Here is a 23,812-nt window from a genome sequence, read left to right as displayed (position 1 = left end):
GAAACTCACAGAAGGTTTCAGATACTGAGGCGTTGGGCACCATACTTGGAAGCTAGTAAATTATTGTATTTATTATACTGTTGTGTAAAATAATTGCTACTGCAGATTTTGTGATCATTGCTGCCACGTATCATCAGCCATGACTATGTTTTTTGCAGCTGTTATGTCAAATATGACAGAGGAGATGATTTAGCCCTAAAAAAATTAAACTGTAGTTATGCTTCAAGGCCTTTTATTAAAATCAGAAAGAATATTGAGAGAAACAGATTATATAGCCAGTGCTAATGAACATGCAAAGTAACATGAACATTTTTTCTATTCGAGTTCCACCATGCAACTGTTTAGTACCTGTCAGCTGTTCTGTGATCAGCTGCAGTGAGGTGCTATATCTCTGAGCCTGTAGTAGTAAATATTCTTTATGTGTTTCTTTAATCTATACAGTGTGAAAGAAGGAGCCCAGGGAGGTTTCAGGATAGGGTTTGAAAACTGTAGATATGTGAATAGTGCTTTGAAGTATGGTAAATTTTTACCCTTTGAATTAATTAATATAACTTGGAATATACAGCAATGCTTACCAGCAATGCAGATACTGTAATTTTTAATATCCTCAAAGAGCTGCTGCATGCTATCTTACTGCTTATGACACAGAACCAAATAAAAATTAGTGTTATGAGAAGTTGTGGTGCAAAAAAACAATCTCTCTTCTTTAAATATAAAGGGAAACTGTAGACATAAGCACACACCCAACCACAGAAAACTCAGCTACAATAGGCAAATTTATTTAGCATCTGTCTTTCTATAGTATTTATACCTGACAACATGCCTACTTAAATTCATTCATGATTAAACTGTATGTGTTAAAACCTTCTGATTCTTAATAGTAACACAATTATGAAAGGAGTAGGTTTAACGGAACATTTGTCCCTAAATGATGAAAATAAATAATCAGAATGTTATTTTAAAGTAAAATATCATAGTTGTATTTCATACCAACATGCTGCCACTGAGGGGCACTCTTGTCTTGATTCAACACCTTTGTCTCTGTTCTGGTCCAATCTAGACCTATATAAAAGCATAATTACATTTTTAAATATGCCAAAAATTACCTTTGAAATGCATAATAATTCTATCAAGATTTACAGGTGTTGAGGAAAACGGAAAAACAAACAAACAAACATAAACATTAAACTTGCTTTGACCATTCTATAGTGATTGGTTCAAAATGATTGCAATATTTAAACAAACACTTTATTTAGTACTTTAGTTACCAGTGTATATTGAATTTTCAGAGGGAGATGAAATTCTTTTATCTATTATTTCTGAATTTTACAGAGACTTCTTGCTTTACAGACATAATGAAAGAAAGATGGATTTCCTTTCTTTCCAGTGATAATAAATATGCACCGTATTGGTGCATGCTGTGTTGTACCTAACACATAAAGTCCATGCATGACAAAGAGTGGACCATTTATAGGCTCGATAATTATGTCTCACAGTATTTTGGGACTTTTTTTTAATAATCTATTTAACAATTTCTCATGGTTTTAGATGAAAGTAAAAAATGTGAGAAAAAGATGAAAGCATATGCTCATATATTGAGAAATCTTAAGTCTATCTTTGAAGATTTAATGTCAGTTTTTAAAAATAAGAGGGTCTTCTCTTATTTTTATATCTCTGAGCCTGAATATTTTGCTCAGATCTGTAGTCCTGCACAGTCATCATATAGAGCCAGAGTTTCACTTTTTGTAGTATATCAAGTCCTAAAACCATTTAAAACTTAAATTAATCTTACTAGAGAAATACCTGTGAACCAGTGTTGCATGACTATGTATTTAAGATATAGCCTCTGATGCTCCAAATAATTTTGCTTCATAAAAGAAGCTTCTGTATCTTACAGTGATGCACATTTTTTTTCCTCTTCCTCACTCAGTCCTTCTGGAAATAATAACACTTGTTAATCTTTTGCTGTGAAACCCTCAAAGCTGACAATATCTTATCCCTCTGTAACTAAAATTTTTCATTTTTTTTTTTTTTAATGGAACAGTAGCTTTGGCTTAGTTTTAGACATTCACAGAGGATTTTGTTTTAAGAAAACAACAACCAAATGTGTTAAAAAACAGGAAAAAAAAAAAAAAAAAGTAAGTAAGCAATAAAACAGCACAAAGTGCTTCTATAGACAGAGATTTTCATTCCATACTGTGCATGGCTCTGCAGCAGTCCCAGCTGTAAACTGCTTTAAAAAGTTCAGGGACGCACAGATAAATTTCTCCTCCCCCCTCTGCCCTGTATGTGAGAACTGAGCCACTCGTTCTAAATCCTATGAAGGCCTCTTACACAGATACTGAGTTTATGTTGCTTGAAAAGAGGAGTAGTGCATAGTGTGGTAGACATTCTTATCTTGCTGTTACACACACACATAAAACAAACAAACAAACAAACAAAAACAAACAACTGCCAAAGAATTATGCTTGAATGTCTCAAAAGCACAAAGAAATTGTGGAAAAAAAGAAATATAAGAGGGCAGAACTTGGTAGGCAGGGACCTATGTTGAAAGGTAGTTGAACACTAGAACTCATGCAAGCAGAGAACTCTGCAACTGGTCTGGTGCAATGTAAGATTAAGCTATGAGGAACCTTTTTGAGATATGATCTTTGAATATCTGTGCAGTAGATTTTACTGCAAAAAGAGTGTCTGAGGCTAATTGTAGGAATAATTTTTTAATTTGTATAACTACACTATATTTTCTTTCTCTTAAATTTTGAATGTGATTGATCAGACACTATCCTTATCCAGGTTTATTTATTTTTATTTTCTCATTTTTATTTTTAAGCTTTTGGAAAATACAAATGAAAGTTGTGAAAAGAAAGCCCAGTGAAGTGCTTCATTTTAATCTGAAGATTAAGTAACGTTGCATTTCTGATGACGTCTTTTACACATCAATTAAATCTGCATTATCACAATCTTTTTTCAGGCTCTTTTAAATCTTTTAATTTTCATCTGATTTTCATTTTCAATCTGATCCTAGCCAGATTAGTGGTGGTACAAGATTTCTGTTTCTGAAGGTAGAGAATGCTGTTGTTACACAGTCTCTGCAATTGCCCATTCTACTCATTTGTTCCGTTTCATCTCTGACATATATTTGATAGTAAGAGGGGCCAGAACTATCATCCCTTATATGTTGTTTTAGCATTTAATCATAATTGGTTGATCTACAAATATGACAAAAATATAAATATTAAATTATTCTAACCTGTAATTTCATAAAACAGCTCATTCTAAACTGGTAGAATGATATTGTATGAAAAATTGTACAACTCTAGTCAGATTGAATGTCTGATTTATAATTTCTGATAGAAAAACAAAAACAAACAAAAATGAATATGCAAACCATGTATAGTAGAATATCAGGCACAACCTAAACAAAAGCTGTTAAGCTGTTTTGAATAGGCTTTGCATAAGGTTTTAGAGACTGAACCCATATTAACTGTGGCTCTCAATTTAATTAGCTCAGCTTTCCATATAAAATGTTGAAAAGTTACAGTTTTCTGAATTTAAAATATCTGTTTTTATTGCAGCTATATTTTACTGCAGCAGTATTTTGTTCCTAGCACAGCGTATTTCTCTCTAGAGCTTCCTAGTTTTGTTTGTTTCTTGTCTGTAGGACAAAACAGAAGACTACACTTTTCCTCAGTGCCATCTGATTTCGGCAAATTTTGGATCTTGATGGTCCAAAAGGACTGCGTGGAATCACTTTAACACCTTTCAGATCCAATATCAAGATTAGTGAAGGATTCTCTATGCTCTTTTGTGTGGTGTGCTCTGTTTTCTGTTTAGTACACACAATACAACAGCAGCAGAAAAAATCTGTATGGAATTGTATTAAACCTAGGATTGTCATATAGCAGCAGACTACTAGTTTTGAGCCACATCATCCATTTGACATACTTCTAGTTGTAGCAGGCAACCAGGATGTGTCAAAACAGTGAAGCAGTTGAGACTTGAAAAGTTCAAATGGTTGCCAGATGCTGGAAGAAAGCTACCTGTTAATTTTGTAATTCAGAATATTCTGTTGTTTAGTACACTTTGTAGAAGACCTTGTGATTCTGTGCCATACCCAGAAAAGCAGTGGCCATGAGGTGAAGTGATACTAGCTTATGTTGTGTGTCAGTCACTACTTTTTGAATTCCCTTAGAACAAAGCTAATTTTTTTTGTAGATTTTATAGCTCATTTGCTACCCTTCATACCAAGATTCAAGGAAATGCTTGTAGTACTTCATTTTCAAAGCTTCCATAATAAGCTCAGTGGAATTTTCAAATTAAACATGTGATTATGTTTGATTTATGTTCACACTGTAAATCAAACATTTTCGATGATATTGGTGGCTTAATAGCACAATCACATCTCTCTCCACAGATCTCATTTCTAGATGGGGAGCAATGCTAATGTTCTTAGTGCAGAAGTTACAGGTTTCACAACACTGACAGGTAGTAGGCTGACTTTATGAGACATTGTCTCATTTCCATGTATTACCACATGGAAAGGTAAAAAATAGAATACTTAGAAACATATATTTGGGAATGACGAGAAATTAATTCTGTTCCCATTCTATTGATGGGAAAGACTAGAATAATTACGTACTACTGTTGATTAAATTGCAGATTATCTTGATTTTAGGATATGCTTTTATGGAAAATAAAATTAAAATTCTGTCTTTATGTTCCAAATCACTGTAACACAGTAACTTAAATGTGTAGCAGGTTTACTTGGCTATTAATTGGTTCTACTTATGCCAATAATTCCTATCAAGCGTAAGATATACCAGTATGACTAGTCCTGTTGTAATTCATGGTACTATACATGTTATCAAGCACTGGTCTTGATAATTAAAAATTTATAGGACTGGAATACCCATATATATAATCATCACTTCTGAATTTTAGTTAAGAAATACTGATTTTCCATTATTAATATCAGCAGTCTGACACTTGCTCAGGCTTTTGAAGAAAGTAAATTGAGATAAAAAATAAATATATTTTAGGATATTGAGCTTGGAAAACTTGTTACTATGACTAGTAATAAAAGAATGCTTAAGTATAGCAGTAGAAAAGACTTATTTGTCTTTCTAAATTTCTAGAAATGCTTATTCTATATTTTATGTCAAAACAGAGGAAAAATTATTAGCAATGGTATTGCTGCATCATTTGAAAACATCAAATACTTAATACTACTCTGTGAGTTGCAAAAAAGCTTTCTTGATTACAGCTGCAAATCAGCTGATGAGTAACAAAGCTAATCTGTCTCAGCCTGAGCCTTTAGGGGTAAAAGATGAATGTGTTCAATGGGGACAGTGAAAATTTGACCTGAATAGGTCTGAAGTTCATATGTAATTTTATTGTCCATTCATCCTCTTTTTTTTTTTTTTTTCCCTTGCTTTTCATCTTTGAATGCATATTTGTTTTTAAGAAAAAACATTGTATTTTCAAATATGGTTCAAATATAAGTTAAGGCAACAAACATGCAAATAGAGATTGCTGTTGTTAAGAAGTAGCATCTGGAGAAATTCAGTTTGTATACTGTTGAAGATCAGTTGGATAGGTGAAATCTTGGGAAATAAAATAGCAAATGAAAACAACTAATTCTGTCAACAACAACGACAACAAAAATATAGGTACCTAATATGCTCCTTTAAAAAGTTTGCTAATATTTAGAAAGTTTGTTATTTGGGTATTGTGAAAGTTCAAGAGACACCCAGTAAGAGGTTAAGATACTAGTCAAGTCGCTCTACTAATTTTTTCATGGTTCCATCTCCCTTCATATCTTCTTCCCAAGCATGTTAATGTTTTCTGAAACAATCTTACTTCAAAGACTTAATTATCACTTTGCTACCCTAAACACGATGTCAGCAAGTGAAGAAAGGTTTTTCAGAATCTAAAAAATTATTATGATTGCATCATTTTGTGTTAATATTTCTTCCCATTTGAGGACTATCTTGTGTGGTTGTTGGACTAATTTCTTTTTTTTTTTCTTTTTAAATTAAAATCACATTTAATTTTCTTGACTCCCGATACACACGTTAATAGAGGAAAAAAACAGAGTGTAAACATTAGTTAAATGCAATAATACTTCAGAGAGAAATGAATCTATTGCTATTGAATTGCTGGTGAAATTACATGTCTAATCTTAATTTATAAAAATCCATCTAATGGTGAAAGCCTGTTAGTTTTTTATTGTCTTTGAACAGAATTAAAAATAATCTAAATTTTCAATGAAGAATGCCAGGCTTCCAACCATTAGAGAAATTAGCTGTAAAGAAATCACATCAATTCAGGTTGCCCAGTACACAAAGCACCAAAAGCTATTATTTAAAAAAAAAGAATATTTTATAAAATGTTATGGCTAGATTAGTGTACCTACCATTCCCTGTAGTTTACAAACTGTCATGTATTAGGTTAGTAATATAAATTACAATGTATGTAATTCACATGAACCTGAAACATTTAAAGTATTGTTTAAAACAGAAAAATTATATTTTTTCTAAAATATTATATGCAGATAAAACAGCCATTATTTTGCAGAAATAGAAGCTTGTCTTCTTTGAGCAGGTAGATGGATCTTTCTACTTGTGGTATTAAAACTTCAAGATGACTTCCTCATAGAAAGATGTCATCCACTAGCATTTTGGTTTTCCTTCACCTGTACTATAAACTATTTTTTGTTTGTTTGTTTGTTTGTTTTATTGGCCCAAAATACATAATATTTTTTTTCATGGAATTTATGTGAAGGACTCCAAAGAAGGGAAGTTATTATGATTCACTCAAATTAATTCAGGGAAGTACCAACATTGCAAAAATCCCTGGTTCTATTGGGGTTAATACTCTCTGGAGTGAAATCCTTGAGTTGTATCAAGCTTGAGGGCTAAAGAGAGAACTCTTACTTATCCTGTTAATTCAGTATTCTTTCTACTTATATTTTTCAAGCACTACAGAGCTAGTCCTTCATTGAATATTTTGTTCAAAGAAAAAGGCTCTGTGGCCTGGGTACTTAGATTTGGCGTTCTTGTCAAAGGCCATTTTTAAATAAGTAACCTACCTCTCTTCATACCCTTGAAGCTTACACTGAGCAAGAGCAAACAGAAAATATTTTTTCTTACCTGTGTTTCATCTGCTCTGCAGCTTTTTTGCTGAGTAGTAATATTTTGAACTGAACTGTTAACAATCTCACTGTAAAAACAATTGAAATGGGAATGTAATGGCCTCTGTCATACTTATCTTAAGAGTATTCTGGGTCCATGTAGAACAGGAACCTTAAAATATTTTAAGCAATATAATTTACTTTGCAAATCTTACCAATTCTAAAGTAGAATTCCAATGAAGAATTAATTATAAAACTTTTACAAGTGCAATGATTTTCCCTTGCTGTCTGTGCCTGGATTTAGTAAAGTGCAACGTATTTTACCTGCATTGTTGCACTGAGACAGCAGTATAGTATTGAAATTCAATATATTATTGAATTAAAAAAAAAAATGAACTTAAGCTGCTTTCATGAAACTTAGGTTAAAGTATGGTAAAGATTATGTGACAAATTTGTAAAAGAACACCTGATAATTAGACAGAATATACTTATATTAACATAACTGCATGATCATCTAAATCTATAGCTTTTCCCATATGTTAATGCTAAGATTTTTCATTATATCTTAACTAATGCAATCTTTTTGAATCTGAACTTTTTATATTAGTAGACCCCTTGTACTTTGAAATTAAATTTCTGAATTTAATTCTGAATTAAAAGTCCGTCCTTCCCATCTGATTATTATAACTTGAAGGAAAACCAAATAATTGCAACTGTCATTACATTATTTTTCAATTAATTTGGGTGTTGTATAACAAATTATTAGATGGTACTTACCATTGTCATGTACTTGTCATTCAAATATACTAATAGAAACCTGTAATTGATCTTGTAGTTTGTATTGAAAGTATTGGAAATGTATTTATTTATAATATTTCTAATGTAGTAGAACTGATTTAAACATAAGTTATTAATTTATGTGTTTTATGTGGAGGTAGGAAGACAGTACTATACTGTAACTTTAAATGTAAAAGATAAAAGGAGGAAAAAAAATCCAAACCAACAACCTCCCCTTCACCATCCCTCAGCTTTTCAGTTGTTGTGAACTAAACAGCACCAATCACACCAATCATCATGCAGAAAGGGTGGTCATTGATGTGTGAAACTTTTTTTTTTTTTTTTCTCTTAAAGCTGATTTTGGTCTTGCAAAACAGAAGCAAGAAAACAGCAAACTCGCATCAGTAGTGGGAACCATTCTGTACTCCTGGTAAGTACTACTGCATACATCATAGTGAAATGATTTCCATCTTCACGGTAGTTTTTTTAGAGCAGATATGCAAGGTGCAATGGAGTAAGGTACAAGGTGCAAGTTACTCACTCAAAGGCACTCTGTCCTAGCTACTTCCCAGCCTATTTTTCAGTTGCCCTTTCTTGCATATTGGTATTGGTACTGTGGGCTAAGTTGGTGGAAAAATGAAATATCTGCAGTTCTGTAATAACTTATTCATCTACCCATACTCTTAAGAACGAAGAAATGCATTTCCAAGGAATAAAAGGATGTATATAAACAATACGAGTTAATTTTAGTGGCTCTTAAGGTAACTGTGGTGTTGGTGTTCGGTTACATTGTACATGTACACAACTTACCTTCTGAAAAGTACTTGAAGTTTTTACTAGTGTAGTTGTTTTGGATCAGTAGGCATTTGGTTTTAATAAAAAATATTATTCATAGTTTCAAAATTTCAAAGTTGGGAAAGCATAACACATACTGTTTGTAATTTACGTTTAGTAAATGCAGAAATGACTACACGATATTACCTCAGACAATACAATCAATATGCAGAATGAGCTGTAGTTTCCTTTGTCATCCCATTTGTGAGCAAGCAAAAGTAAGCAACCATACTGTGTTAAATTTACATTACCAATATAGCTACCTAACTTCCTAGATTACTACTGCCTTGTGTTTTGTTCTCTCAAGAACACGGAATAGATGACATTTCCTGTCCCAAAGGTTCACCTCAGTATGTCTATAGCATATGTAATTTACAGCACTTATCTGCATGTCAGGTTGTCTCAAACGCATTTGATTGTGGGCAGGACGGAGTTTATTTTTGTGTAGCATGATTACAGCATGCCATATCACTGAGGTCACTGTATTGCAAACAAAAGCAAGAAAATGTAATCTAGGTAAATATGTAAACAGTGGAAAGCACTAAGCCTGAATACTAATTCACCTAATAGCAGTTGATGTGTTCTGGGCCTGTCATTTACGTTCAGAATTTCTGTTGATTGAAATTCTAACATCAGAAATTAATTCAGGAATTGCAAATCAGTATCAGAGTTCTGGATCTCTCTTCCTGTGCAAAATTATTGGTTAAGCTTTGCCTGCCCTCTCTTGTTTTATTATGTATTTATAATGCAACTGGAGAACTGGAGAATGTATTTATAATCTCAGCTGGAGAACTGCAGACCAAATATTCCTTGTTCCTGCACAGGCTTGTCCCAGCTTCTTTGTAACACCTTTTTTATATACAGCCCCTTGCTGTTCCTTCTCTTCAGAGCAACTCTGTTGCTTCTGATCAGTGCTCAACTTTCTAAAATCAGAATTTGGCTTTCTTCATCTACGGACTTTATGTTGCTCTTATTGCATTACTGTGAATTCCCATTACATTTTTTTTACAGCTCCTGTAAATAAAGTGAAGTTTATTTGGCCTAGGGAATTTAAAAACAAACAACCAAACCAAACCAAACAAAAAATACAGCAAATGAGAGATACATAAGCCAAGAATGTTGCACAACATGCTAACATGCTGTCTTTAATAGCATTTCTGTTTTTGTCAGAAGTTTTCATTTACAAAATACCTGCCAATCAGGAGAAAAACCTGACACAACATTATATCCTAAAAAAAAATACAAATAAAAAATAATAATTAAAAAAAAAAAAATTGAAGTGGTTTCATTTTAAATTTCACCTAATATCACCACTGTGGCTGTGGCACTGCCAGTATCTTTCTCAGACGTTTATGAGCCTTTTCTGATGCCAGTTGTCTTCAATCTTTTTTTCTGCTGTGGTGACCACATATGATGGCCATGTACCTACCTGAATTCCTGGCCCATTTGCTTGTAATAAATTGTTAAAAGTTCCAGTGAACTACCAGTGGTTCTTCCAAATCACAAGTGTGGGTCAAGAACTCAGACTTTCACCGGGTGAATATAATTCATATTGTCGCTTTTGAAACTTGTGCTTGTGATGTCCTACTGCCAGAATGGTAGTGATTGACATTTAATCCCTTAGTCACTAAATCTAAAATGGCTTCAAGAGTTAGCTCTTGTAATGTGTTGAATGTTCAAGTCCGTACTTTAAAGACTAATGCATATGCTGCTGCTTAGTGAGTAAAAGACAATTGCAATGCTGCCTTAATTGCTTCCCCAAATTCTCCTGAAGCATAGGACAAGTCATTGCTGATAGTTTGGATAGTTTAGTTTAGCAAGGTTTTGGTATAATTAATTCCATATCATCTTTTTCTAGAGATGAGCTATAAATAAATAATAAAATTGATAATAAAAATTGATTTTTGTTCACTTACAACTGTGCAGAAAAGTTGTCTATGGGAAGTTAATGTGTTCTTTTAAACATGTTGTGGGTCTGCAAGTTAGAGCAGTATTAGGAAGTGTCACGTTATACCATACCAAACCATACCAACCATATACCAAAGGTCCTCAGGGTCTATTTTCCTGTCCCGTCAACATTGATTTTCTTTTTCTCATGTTCAATTCTGTACCAAATCTAGCTGATGTTGTTGGGTCTCTTCATATTTAGGTAATTATTATATTATAATTTATAATATATATATATATAACAATATGTAATGTATATTATTATATATATTCTATGATCATAGGTAATTATTATATGAGAGTAGCTCTGGAAATCTGTTGTAGATTTAAATATATATATATATATATATATATATATATATATATAAATGTTTGCTTATACCACGTTTATTATTATTCTCATACCCTGTTTTCACACATGGAAGAGTGCATCAGAGCTAGGATTTTGGCAGTTCTTTTTCTACCTCTTTGACCACTTACTTAGAAGTAGTCATGAAGATAACATTTCACTGATACATTGCAGCCTCTCAGTAAGTGATCTTTTGGGGCATTTGCTGTCAGTTCTATTCCACAGGCGAAATCATGGAAGCAGTGATTCTTGCCTGTATGCAGTCAGAAGACAGAACGTGGATAGGATACTGATGTCTTTGTATTTAAAATGTATACATGAGTAATATTTAAAGTGACAGGTAAACCACTAAAGTCTTTCCAATGCCATAATCATTTAAGAATGTTAAAAAGGTTTTGCAAACAACTGAATGCACGGGTTTCTGCATTCAAGGTACATGGCTAGTACTCTGAATGACACAGATTTTTTGATATAGAAACCTGTTCACATAGAATGAACTGACTGAATTTTTTCAACACAGGCAATGAAGTAAAAGTCAGAGAATATAGGCTTACTCAGTGCTTGGACTAGTTTATTTTTATTTTTGAATGATTTAAATAGAGGTGGAGGGCTATAAAATAATCAAAATATTGGGAATTCACATCTAACAAGAACAGCATATTCCTGAAAAAACAAGAATTAATGTTCCTTCTGAAAAAAAGGAAAGGGTGGAGAGAAAGAGCTATGAGGCAGCATTGTCATTTTAGAGTCACAGAAATTGCTTTCTTCTAAATTGACGGGAAAATAGTTCTGGGTAGTTTGAAATGCAGGCTGCCCTTCTTGGAGCAGTACAGAAACAAAACAATAAACGTCAAAATAAGCAGTGTCTGATACTTATTGAGACTTGGCTCTACAGCATTATGCAAAGTGGTTTAGATAAAAGCATATCTCTGTGTGTACCAAACATTGACTGTATTTGGTGTTGACTTGTAAAAGAAAGTCCTGCATCCATTTGCTAATGCAATTTGACAAAAACTGAGTCTTTCTAAATAACACCAGACACTGTTTTATGTTTAGAGAGGGGATTATACAATTATGCTTTGTAATTGTAATGTTTTAAAATTCTACTTCATGCTATTTTTATTCTACTGTCATACTAATTAAATTCCTCTTAATTGGTTATGTCCTTGAATTAAAAAATCCAGCAATGCGTACATTTAGAATACAAAATATATTAAATGGATTTGTTTACACTTAATACATTAAAAATTGAGGAAATGAACTGCTTTAGGGAATTGATAATGAATTCTGAAATGTTGTTCCAGCTCATAAGTCACCAGAAACAATCTGCTAGAAGTTAGTGGTGACAGAGTCTTTATTATCAAGCTGTCTTGAAAGCCTTCCCAGAAGAGAGTGCAAACTGTAAATGCATATAGAGTACAATGTTTCCTTTCATGTATTCCCACCATTTATTTGTTTCACAAAAAGGATCTTCAGTTTATGAAGGGGGTACAACAAAAATAGACCAAGAGATGTAAGTAAAAGTTAGTTGAGTCATGATTACAACTGCTTCTGCATTTGTATATGTGTACAGATATTTTAGAAAAACTCTAGGAAAAGCTGTAAATTTTAAGGTTGGGGTGCAATATAGATTCCCATCATAATTCCCTGAGGACTTGACAGATTTTGAAAAGCTGTTGGGAAAACATGAAGAAGAGCAGACCTTTCAGGCGTCATTAAAAACTAGGTAAGAATGTTCTACACTAGTAGGAGTTTTAACATGATATTTCTGAAACATCATTGTATTTCCTGGTAATTGTAATATTGTATTTTTGTCCATCATCCTTTTAGCTGTGAAGGAGGATTCCTGGATCTTAATTTGGAGTAAACAGTCTGTATACTGTGTTATGTTACCTAAGTTTCACAGAACATCTGGCTCCTGGAGAAGATTTCCTGGTTTGATTAGAAAAGAGACGGAAGTTGAATAATCCTTTCAGTATATTAATACCGCATTTTTATAAGAGGGTCTTCTGAAAGTTGATTAATTCACTCTGAAAATTAAATATAGCTATGAAATGTAATTGTGATGTTGCAGTTTTAGTTTAGACATAGGTTTATAATAAAATGTGTCAGCAAAAAGTCCAGTGCGATTTGAGTGGGAACCCTCATGCATAGTATAGCTGAGGATGGGCAGGTAATACTGTCTCTGTATACTACAGCACAACTCTGCATAAAACATTGTTTCATTATGAGGATACCACTGCTAAAAAGAGAAACTGTACATGTATGAACTTCAAGGAAGAACATTAAAAGTAGTTGACAGTGACTGACTTATAGAAAGACACTTAAATGTCTTAATTTTATATAATTTGTATTAAGTAACAAGTTTGGCTAAATAGCAGCTGTCACCTCACATTTGAAATATATTCGACACCACATCCAGTCTCACACAGCATTATGGAATCATAGAATGGTTTGGGTTGGAAGGACCTTAAAGATGACCTCTTTCCAACACTCCTGCAATAGGCAGGGACACCTCCCACTAGACCAGGTTACCCAAAGCCCCATTCAGCCTGGCCTTGAACACTTCTAGGAATGGGGCATCCACAACTCTAGGCAGCCTGTTCCAGTATCTTACCCTGCTCATAGTAAAGAATTCTTCCTGATATCTAATCTAAATTGACTCTCCTTCGGTTTAAAATTACTCATTATCCCTCTTTATACATGGGAGTAAAACTGGAGATGTGAAAGAAGTAAGAAAAGAAAAAAAAAAAAAAAAGAAAAAGCATGAAGATCTTTGTAGTGATTTCTGGAATAACATTCCAATGGAGATGATAGAAGTCCCTACCACAAAACATAATTTAATACTACATTGGAGAGAATACAGAATTGGAAAATTGGAAAAAAAAAATAAATAAAAGAATGTAATATGTAATGACTTTGTAAACTCCATGATGAATTTAAACTGCTGTCTGAAAGAAAAAATAGTCTACCAAGACAACAGATTGTAAACATGTTTCTTGGAAATAATTCTTTATGTAGAACTTGTATAACAATTATTTTAATATATATTAATTATTATGTCTTTTGTCTCAGCGGCTTAAGACTTTTAATTTATAATACCTTTGGAACAGATCATAATGATTAAACTCTTTGTTAGAAAAAAGATTAGTCATTTCATCAAACTATGTTATGAGCTTGTAAATATCTTCTAGTCCAATGATATGTGTATTTATTTGCTAGAATTATTTCTCTCATTTTTCTTTTAAGTAACGTTAAATGAGCTACGTGTTACTTTGACATCTGAATTGCAGGACTTGGAATACTTTTAGTGTTTGTTCTTTCTGGTTCCCTACTCCCTGTTCTCTTCTATCTTAGATTTCAGCTGTATTAGTATCTTTATAGACCTTTACAGATTCTAAGTCTTTATTGTTTCTTTTTCTGCTTTATTTGTTGTTTATGGTGTGTGGATTCAAATTCTAGTGCCATTATACATCAACTTGCTGTCTTTGATGTTTCCTTAATACTGTATTTGCTGTTTTTCTATATCACTTGTCACCAGTTAAATGTGTTTCCTGTTTTCACTTGGGTCTTGAGCTTTAGTTTCTGGTATGGCTTTTGTTCAGTTGCTTGCTTTTTCATAGTAGACAGATTTTAAAATTCTGTCAAGTGTTGGTCAAACCGCCCTAGTTTTCCCTTGGTTTGTTCTATCCCTTTTATTCCCCTCCCCCCTCTGACAGGTTTGTACATAGAATAGTTAGTGATTTTTCTGTACATTAGCTATTAGGAGGAAATTATTCACTCTGAGGGTGGTGAGGCACTGGAACAGGCTGCCCAGAGAAGCTGTGGATGCTCCATCCCTGGAGGAGTTTAAGGCCAGGCTGGATGGGGCTTTGGGCTACCTGGTCTGGTGGGAGGTGTCCCTGCGTGTGGTGGGGGGGGGTTGGAATGAGGTGATCTTTAAGGTCCCTTCCAATCCAAACCATTCAATGATTCTTCAGTGGTAAAATCAGTGAAAGCACATAGCTTTCTAACAATAGGGTTCTTGAACGCTATGGAGGCATTATTAGAGTAAGCACAGGAGCAATGAGAGGCCATGTCTCATTAGAGAAATGTTAATACTGTTTTTTAATTGTCTGCTGTCCTCTTTTTACCATTTCTATTTTTGTGTAGTAGTAGGTTGACTATTTATTTCAAGGAATGGCAGGCTAGATGTGGCGTAAAAAATGTTGGTGACAGCATTAGGTATGCCAGTTATATGACTCAAAGAACAGCCAAGTCAAGAACTAGCTAGCAAGTGCGAGAACGAATATTTGTAATACTCTTCCAGGATAATTGAAATACAGTAAAATAATTAGAGTTGGAATTAGGATAGGCATCTTAGTAAGAAATGCTAAAAAGGGCCTAGAAGAACAAGCTGTTTGTGTTTGAGTCATCTGAAAGCAGAGCAGCCAGTAGTCTTTCCTTCTGTTTCCTCTCTTACCACGAGTGACCATATTTTCTGCTTGAGATGTATCGACGGTCTTACCAGGGTCTTATTTAAAAGGGACATTGTGACAGTCTGTTTCAACTGAAGGAGGGGAGAGGTTAAAATAAATAAATAAATAAAATTATTTGCTAATACTTGAATAGTTTTTATGAGTTTAACCATCTGGAGTTAAGCTGCCTTTAATTATGTTGTTCACAATGGCAACTGATATTTTCCACACTTATAGTTCTGAAGGCTCATTCAAAAACTGGGGATCTAATTCAAGTCAAGCAGTTAGATGACAACTGAAAGTGATGGAGAAAAATAGTCACTTCAATAATGAATTTCATCCCATGTGTCTTAAACATCCTTATCTATTTTAGGATGAGATGAATCAACCTCTTGACATGTCTTTCTCTCTCCATTTGCTGCAGAGGGAGCTGGAGTACTAGCTTAGCATAAAGCTAATTTACAGGAGTTTAAAGTTAGGCGAAATTAACAACTTGTGTGAAATCAGTAATTCAGGACTTAGGTTTATTTTAGAGTTGCTATAAAATTGGATTCATTACTGCTTGTGGTCACCTTCTAGCAGATAATTGTTTTCCCATGTCTCCCTTTCAATTTTAAATATTCATATGATTTCTCGATAAGCTAGGTTATTTGTACAAAGTACACTGCATGAAGTTAATTCTGGAAGGCATATTGCTCAATAAACAAAAACCTTGACCATTTTTAAACATCCAAGTTTCTATTCCATAGATAAAAGGAGAAAGAACTTTTCTTTTGTTGAGCTGTTAAGACTTAAGGCCATTCCTCAAAGTATTTTATGTGAAATTGTAGTTGCAGTTCACTGGAAAATGTGTCTGGTTAGAAGAAATCAATTCTTAGAAGTATCTGTCAGATGCATGTTATGAGTACTTTTTAGGATATGAATGCTTCGGTTTCTATGTTCATGGGTAGCACTTTGCCACATCTTAGAGATACAATTTATCTACAGCATTTCTGTTAAAACTGACAGCTTGACTTTCTTCTACATTTTTTTGTATGCATAAGAATACTAGATATGTGGACCAGGTAGTGATACTTGTCTTTAGTAATATCCATAAAAAATCACATTAAAGGGAGATTTTTATTCTGTAGGTTTCAGAATCTGACTTATAACTTCTCTTGCTGTTTTAGACCTTGTTCCATGATGTGTCTGAAGGAATAATAGGTATAAATTAGAACTCTGATGTGTTTTTCTTTTTTTATGCTTCCCAGAAGCTCTGCATGTAATACTGGAACACTAAACTTCATCTTGATGATACTTTGATTTTTCCTTATATTTACTCAGAGATACATATGATAATCATGAAAATTCAGAGTCATAAAACCATTGGAAACAGCTATGCATGTTTTGAAGTTAATTAGATGCCATAAATTTATGGTTAATGCTGTAAATTTTATGACATTCTTCAATAATATAAACATTGCCTTTGCTAATAGAGCCTGGAAGGGTTTTTCAATTTTTGTTGAAAGAAGTAAAAAAAGAAGTAAAAGCCTAGAAACATGTAGTAGTTTTACACATTGATAGCAAGCTTTTTTTTTTTTTTTTTTTTTTTTCAGATCAACAGATACAGTGTGCAGACAAGAAGGCCAAATTCAAACTGAATTGTATCATTATGGGATATTTTCCCACCAGGTCTACACACTACAGGCCCAAAAATATCTTTGAGCAGCACTATATATGTATGTTGATACATGCATACATGCAAATATGCATATGTATATATATGCACACAAATCTCTCTCCCTATAAAAAAGCGACTGTTGATACTTGAAGAGAAGTTGGTTTTGTTTAGAGAGCATGAGGTAGATGTCATGCTCTTTAAGTTTAATTTTATGTTCCACATTGTCAAATTCAGCATAGATTTGTTTATCCAGGTAACAGGTTTCTGGCATAATTATATTCAAACAATGTTGGTATCTTCCTTACTTTCTAGTATGTAAAGAGAATTTTTGGCAGATTTTTGGTTCTACTACATGCCACTGATACTTAAGCAAAAGACTTCAACATTGTACTTGCTTGACTGCCACAGAGAATGTTGACAGATGGAAGTTTTTGAAGTGCCTTAAAACGTCTGAAAGGGTGTCTTTTGTGAGGAAGAAACTTTCTATATATATTTAATAGTTTGCAAGAAAAAAAATAATCATTTATAGAGAGAAACATATATACAAATTAGTAGACAATGTAATAAATTATAATTACTTGAGAATACATTTAGCAATAGAAAATTGTGAAGGCAAAATTTCAAACTAGTTTCTGAAAATCCTGTTCCAGCTTCATCATCAAGGCATAGACAGAATATCCCAAAAAGGCTTCTGTTGAATTCTTCTTATAGGTGAGAAATGCAAACAGCTTTTAACAATTTTCACAGAAACTCTTTCTTTAAACCATCAGTTGTTTGACTCCTTTTCTTTCCTTTGTTGCTTTAAGTAGTAACTGTGAACCTACAATACTGAATGTAACCTGTAGCTTACTGCAAACTGTCCAGAGAAAAGTCTGTGACAAGCAGCAACTGCTTTTCTGTTTTCCTTGATTTCTTTCTGTGAAGGTATTGTGATTAGCTTCTCTTTCCAATCCCCTGCCCTTCTGTGATTCAAAGAACTGATTATAGAGTAGTTAACATTCCTATACTACTCTCAGGACACTCACTTTTGTGTGAATATCCTGCAGCAGTTTAGTAAAATGTAGGGTCTGTCATGTGAGTGGAAATTTAAGTTCTTTCTTCTACTTGGCTGTGATGAGTTATACCAACAACTAATGACAACTAAAAAGATTATTCACAACAAACATTATTTTATAGATAACTTAGTAAAGATATCTGAATATCTTAAGCTAATAGAAGCTGCAAAGACTCTTTTAGTGTTTGGAAGGAAGGAAAAAAAAAAAGGTATATAGCAAACTTGTCCATAGGAGAAATGGCAATATGTAGATGTAGGGGAGGAAGAATAAAATAAGCATATTTGATACTCTTCTAGCGTAAAACTATTTTCATCTCGGGTAGCTTCCTGAACAAGATATGGCTTCTATGCATGAGCATTTGTAGAACCAACAATACAACTGCAGGAATCTTCATCTTCCTTCCTGTCTGGACGCCAACCTGCGCAATCCACTTTGGCAAGGGAAGTTGGACCCGATGATTTCTTGAGATCCCTTCCAATCCTTACCATTCTGTGATACATCAAACTGTAAATAATTAATTAGAAGAATGATAGTGATAAAAAGCAATAGCTATCAGTCATTGTTAAAATCTTCTGCAGCAGTGTTTGCTTCTTATTTCTTTTCACTTTCATTATAACCATCAAATTTTCTGGGAGTTAGTCTTGAAGAATCATTCTTAGTTCATTTAATCCGTAACTGGCTAGCTGAAATCATGTCTCATTTGAAGATGCTCCTTGGGTGTATTCTTCATAGGGTGACATACACCAGCCCTTACTTAACTGCTGTCAGAAACATAGACAGTAAACACTGTACCAAGACAACTCAAGTTTGGTTTATTGAAGTTCTTTGCAGCATGGGAAATCTTCACTTGTGTCTCATGTAAATTCAGCCTGATAGTATTGACAACATTTCTTACAAGCCTTAGAAGCTCTAGAAAATTAATGTTATTTTGAAACTGTCATTCTTTCAGCTCCTTCCTTCCTTCCCCTCCAAATTCAGAACTTTTTCCTTCATATTGGAACATTTATCCAGTAAAAACTAATGAGACCATGAAAGACCATACAGGTTAGTTATCTTACAGGATAAACCTTACGGGATAGTTATCTTTCATATAGGTACATGATAGTACTAATGTATCAGAATCCAGATTTAAAGTCTGCTTGTAAAGTTTAAAATATTCTTAAATAAATACCATGACAAAATAATATCAGTGAGTAAAATAATAAATGAAAATTTGATTGTAAAAATATCTCCAAGGCCATATAGAGATGATTTGGTGAAATGGTACTGTGTAATAACTAGAACATATATTGATAAGATTTGATTTTATTTGCTTTTCACCCTAGAAAAAAAAAGGGGGGGGGATAATATGGAAAGCTATCTTGTCTCTTAAAATAGCTCTTTAATTTCATAAGAGTAGTTCAGAAGGAAAAAAAAAAAAAAGAAAAGATAACTTTGGATTAATAGCTGCCTGTATCAAATTCAAGACATTTTAAAGCTGCTGGTGTTAAAGACTATTTGTTATTATATACAAAAGAAATGCTCATATGATGACCAAGAGTGAGCTTTTTGAGAAACAATTGTAATCCAGTCTGTTCAAGGATACTGAGAATTTAGAGAATTATTCTGCGGATATATCTCTGTGTCTTTCGTTTAGATGGATTTAGCCTTGCTTTTGCCATGGACATTTGTTCAATGAAGGACTCTAACATAATGCTGCTGAAGTAAGCCTTTTCTGCTTGAATATGTAATTTTGAAATGAACAGTGATTTGTAAACCTAGAAGAAAACTGCATCAATTATTCTAAATAAGTTAACTGCGAGCACTAAATGACATTATTTAAAGTATCCACTGCCTCTTATAATATTCAAGACTGTGGATATCATAGTGTAAAGCATCTGCACTGCTGCTTTGCAGCAGTATGATCAGTCCTGGAAGTGATGAAATTTAAATTCTTTATCAGCTCAGAGTTTCTCCCTTTAAGTATTTTATTTTTACACTGAATGCATTTTATGGTGTGCACATCTGTTTGCTAGAAATTTAATTAGTGCCACTGTCCTATTTCGTCCAATCCAAATCTCTTAATCTAAGAATTAAAGGAAGAAGCCTGCTTTTACAAATAAAATTAAACCCATACCAATGCTACCCCATTAAATTATTTTTCTGTTCTTGTTGCTAAGACAGATTTTTTTAGGATTTTTATGGAATAAATTTCAAAGTCTGGTTCTACTAATTCTTTCTGGTCTTGACCAGACAGTGAGAGTTTATACACAGTTTTCAACTGAATTAGAGAAACCGTATGTACTCCCACCACCCACCTGTTTGTGGGCAGCAGTGCACACAAGAACAGAACTGGGAACTTTCTCTGTCATCCCTCAACAGTGCAGATCCAAAAGGTGCAGCTTGACTGCAAAATTGTTTTGCTAGTCAACAAGTACTGCACGACACCCACATTTCTAACTAGCAGATGGCGAGGCATGCCTTTAGAACATGGTGAGGGATTTCACTACTTCATCTCTTAAAAGTAAATAAAAAATATTTTAAATTTCTATTTAAAAATCTGAAGTACAGAATTCATTGGTTATATGGAAGCACAATATCATATATGTATAGGATTTTAGATTTTCTGTAAAAAATTTGTGGTCATCTTAGATAAATATTACTTCAGTCATTTACCATATTTCTTAAGCAGAGGACAGCATGTATTTAGAATACTGGTGATCCTAATGTGCTAAATATCAGAGACTCCTGGCTAAAGACATTTGTTCTGTAAGGAAAGATCAGGTAGTACTCCGCTGTGAGTCCTCCTTTTGATTTAAAAAAAAAAAAAAAAAAAAAAAAAAAAAAAGATTAGAGTTAGAATGAGAAGTCTTTCAGCATGAATAAGCAGACCAAATGTCTTTGTTAATTTCAAGCATTTTTGTGAAACTGTTATAACTGCAACCTTCAAAAAGCCTGTCCGTTTTTTCTGTGATTTCCAAATCATAGTAACAACAAATAAATTTTTCTTAGTCACCAGCCCAATGGACTGCTGTTTGTTCTGAATACCAAGCTAGTTTTTTCCCTGTTGTTCATGGATACAAGATTCTGCAGGCCAAGTTAAGGTTTCTTCTGTTTGTCCCTATCTCCTTTGTTTTCAGCATATTCCTTCAGTGATGGCTATGCAACCATAATATTTTTAGCATAGATGCATCGATTTGGATTGAATAATCTCAGTTTGGGATTTTAATGTTATTTAGTCACTTTCAGTCACAGAATGAAAGATTGTAAAATTCAAGTCAGATTCAGTTTTCTGTATAGCAGAATGCTTGGAAGTTAACTAAGTCAGGGGCTGTTACTAAGCTAACCATCTTTATGTTAAGTTGCCACACTGATCTTTGCTCTAACAGACACATTTAATACATTAAAGATGAGATTTCTACCAAGTCCACTAAAGAACTGGTGTCACAATGAGGAATAATGACAGTCCAGCTCCAGAAAGGTTATGTTCTAATATTATCTTCAACGTCCTTTATTCTCCCATGGTTATATAATAGCAAAAGTAAAATTCAAGATAAATTGTTGAATGGGTTTCACACAGAAATCTTTATGTTGCCTGATAATTTTTACCTGAAATGTCTGACCTGTCAGTCTATATCACTTCCCCACACTGTGACTTTCCTTTTGACTTTCTGTTCTACTAAGATCATTTAATACCACTTCCACATAATAGTTTGTCTAAGGGACTTCATCTGATTTTTTTTTTTAACGTGATTTCTTCATTTATTTGGTACATACCAGCAGCATACCTTCTAGCACTTTACCCAGACTGTATCCAGTACTGAATTTACGCAGTACCTCTCATCTCCAAAAAAGATACTTTACCAAAGATAATCTGTAGTGTAATCAGAACGTTGCAAGTGAGTCCAAATTCTAAGCTGGAAGGAAAAGGAAAAAAAAACTATGGTTTCAAGTTGATTTTACAGATGAAAGTAGTCAAGTATGTTTTACATCTCTATATAGAGTGAAGATGTAAAGCGAAAAATCCGCCATGTGAGACAACCTTTACTTCCTGCTAAAACTTAAATTCCAGTGTCAGAATATACCTATCCTTATAAATTATTGTCTTCCAGATTTATGAAAAGTACTGAAGAAATTAAGAGAAAGAAGTGGAGTCTGCTTTGTACTGAGTCAAAACTGAAATAACTGCCTTCTTTCATTTGCTTTAGATGGATTTTTCACTGGATTTTTTAAATTGTCATTAGGCTGTTGAGTGTCCATGTAGTATCATCACAGAGAATGCATTATAATAGTTTTAGCAGGATGGAAATGATATCATGAGTAATGTTTGTTTTCTCACATTAGTAGTAAAATCAGATACATTAGTGTTCTAAATTAGGAATGTGAATCAAATCTTTCAGATATTTGAGTTGCAACAGGATGTAATATATTTATCCATTCTCTAGTGCATTTTATTGAATTGCCTTCATCATAAGCAAGTTCTGAATCCTCTAGTTAATTTGTATCCATTAATTCCAAAGACTTTATAAAATGAAATAAGTGGAAAGGACAAGTGAACAAAATTTAAACTACTAGAGTTGTGAGGAGAATTGTAGTAGAAGCAGAAAAGCTATTAATTGTACTTCCATTTAAAGAACTTGGCTGGTAAAGAAAATAAATGCAACCTTTTGAAAGTAATTGTATATGTTCTGATAATATGTTTTAGTGAGTAACTAAGGATTTTTTTTTTAATCACCTTACCACTATGTGAAAACTATTAATTAAACACTTGTGGATTGAATTATTTTTTACTTAGCCCTGAAGTTGTGAAGAGTGAGCCGTATGGAGAGAAAGCTGATGTATGGGCTGCAGGATGCATCCTTTATCAGATGGCAACTCTGAACCCACCATTTTACAGCACCAATATGCTCTCCTTGGCAACTAAGGTATTCAGGCTTGCCAGATTAACTTACTAATTATTTTTCTATGTTTTTGCTAGATCCATGAGAATTCATATTTAAGGTTGTAGATGCTCTCTGGACCAGTGAGCAGGAGTGTTTATAGTATGTTAATACTATAGCTTATAGTATTAGCAATTCATAGTATCATAGTATAGCAACTATCTTGTCATTCTAATTTCAGAAATTGCTTGCAAATGTAAGCATATTATTACTTCTCAGACTAGTATATTTTTATCATTGCATTATATGAGAGGATATTTAGATATATAAAAGATGTTGAATGTACTATAATATTGGATTTTTGATAGGGTTGTGTATTATCTTAGGACATGATGACAAATAATAAAAAAAAAAGTTATGTTTCCCTTATTCAGCTATTACAGGCCTTTGATCTACAGTGGTTATGTCCATCAATGTGGATACCTGGTTTGAATTGACATTCTGCATTAGAAGTTTTAAGTGTTTTAAGGTTTTTTTTTTTTCAAGTTAGAACTGATGATGTAATTCCCATCAAGTTGTTTGAAGAATAAATATTTATTATATGAAATTTCCAAATAAAAAACTTAATGTTTTTTTCTTCAATTAACTATAGATATTTTTTCCAGATAGTAGGGGCTGTGTATGAACCTGTGCCAGATGGACTGTACTCTGAAAAAGTGTCACTTACTATTAAAAGGTAGAT

The 23,812-nt window shown here is 33.2% G+C and overlaps 1 protein-coding gene across 1 annotated transcript in view; it reads left to right on the top strand.

Annotated features, from left to right (window-relative positions):
• The window catches only part of NEK10 (NIMA related kinase 10), a 101,869-nt gene that overhangs the window by 26,318 nt on the left and 51,739 nt on the right, over window positions 1–23,812 (top strand). Inside the window, exons 23-25 of the mRNA XM_068674428.1 lie at window positions 8,264–8,339; window positions 22,986–23,115; window positions 23,736–23,806. Coding sequence (XP_068530529.1) covers window positions 8,264–8,339; window positions 22,986–23,115; window positions 23,736–23,806 — 277 coding nt within the window. The remainder of the gene's footprint in view (window positions 1–8,263; window positions 8,340–22,985; window positions 23,116–23,735; window positions 23,807–23,812) is intronic.

Source organism: Anas acuta, chromosome 2 (assembly GCF_963932015.1).
Source record: "Anas acuta chromosome 2, bAnaAcu1.1, whole genome shotgun sequence".
In the NCBI taxonomy this organism is placed as follows: Eukaryota; Metazoa; Chordata; class Aves; order Anseriformes; family Anatidae; genus Anas; species Anas acuta.
This window is presented reverse-complemented; position numbering and strand designations above follow the sequence as displayed.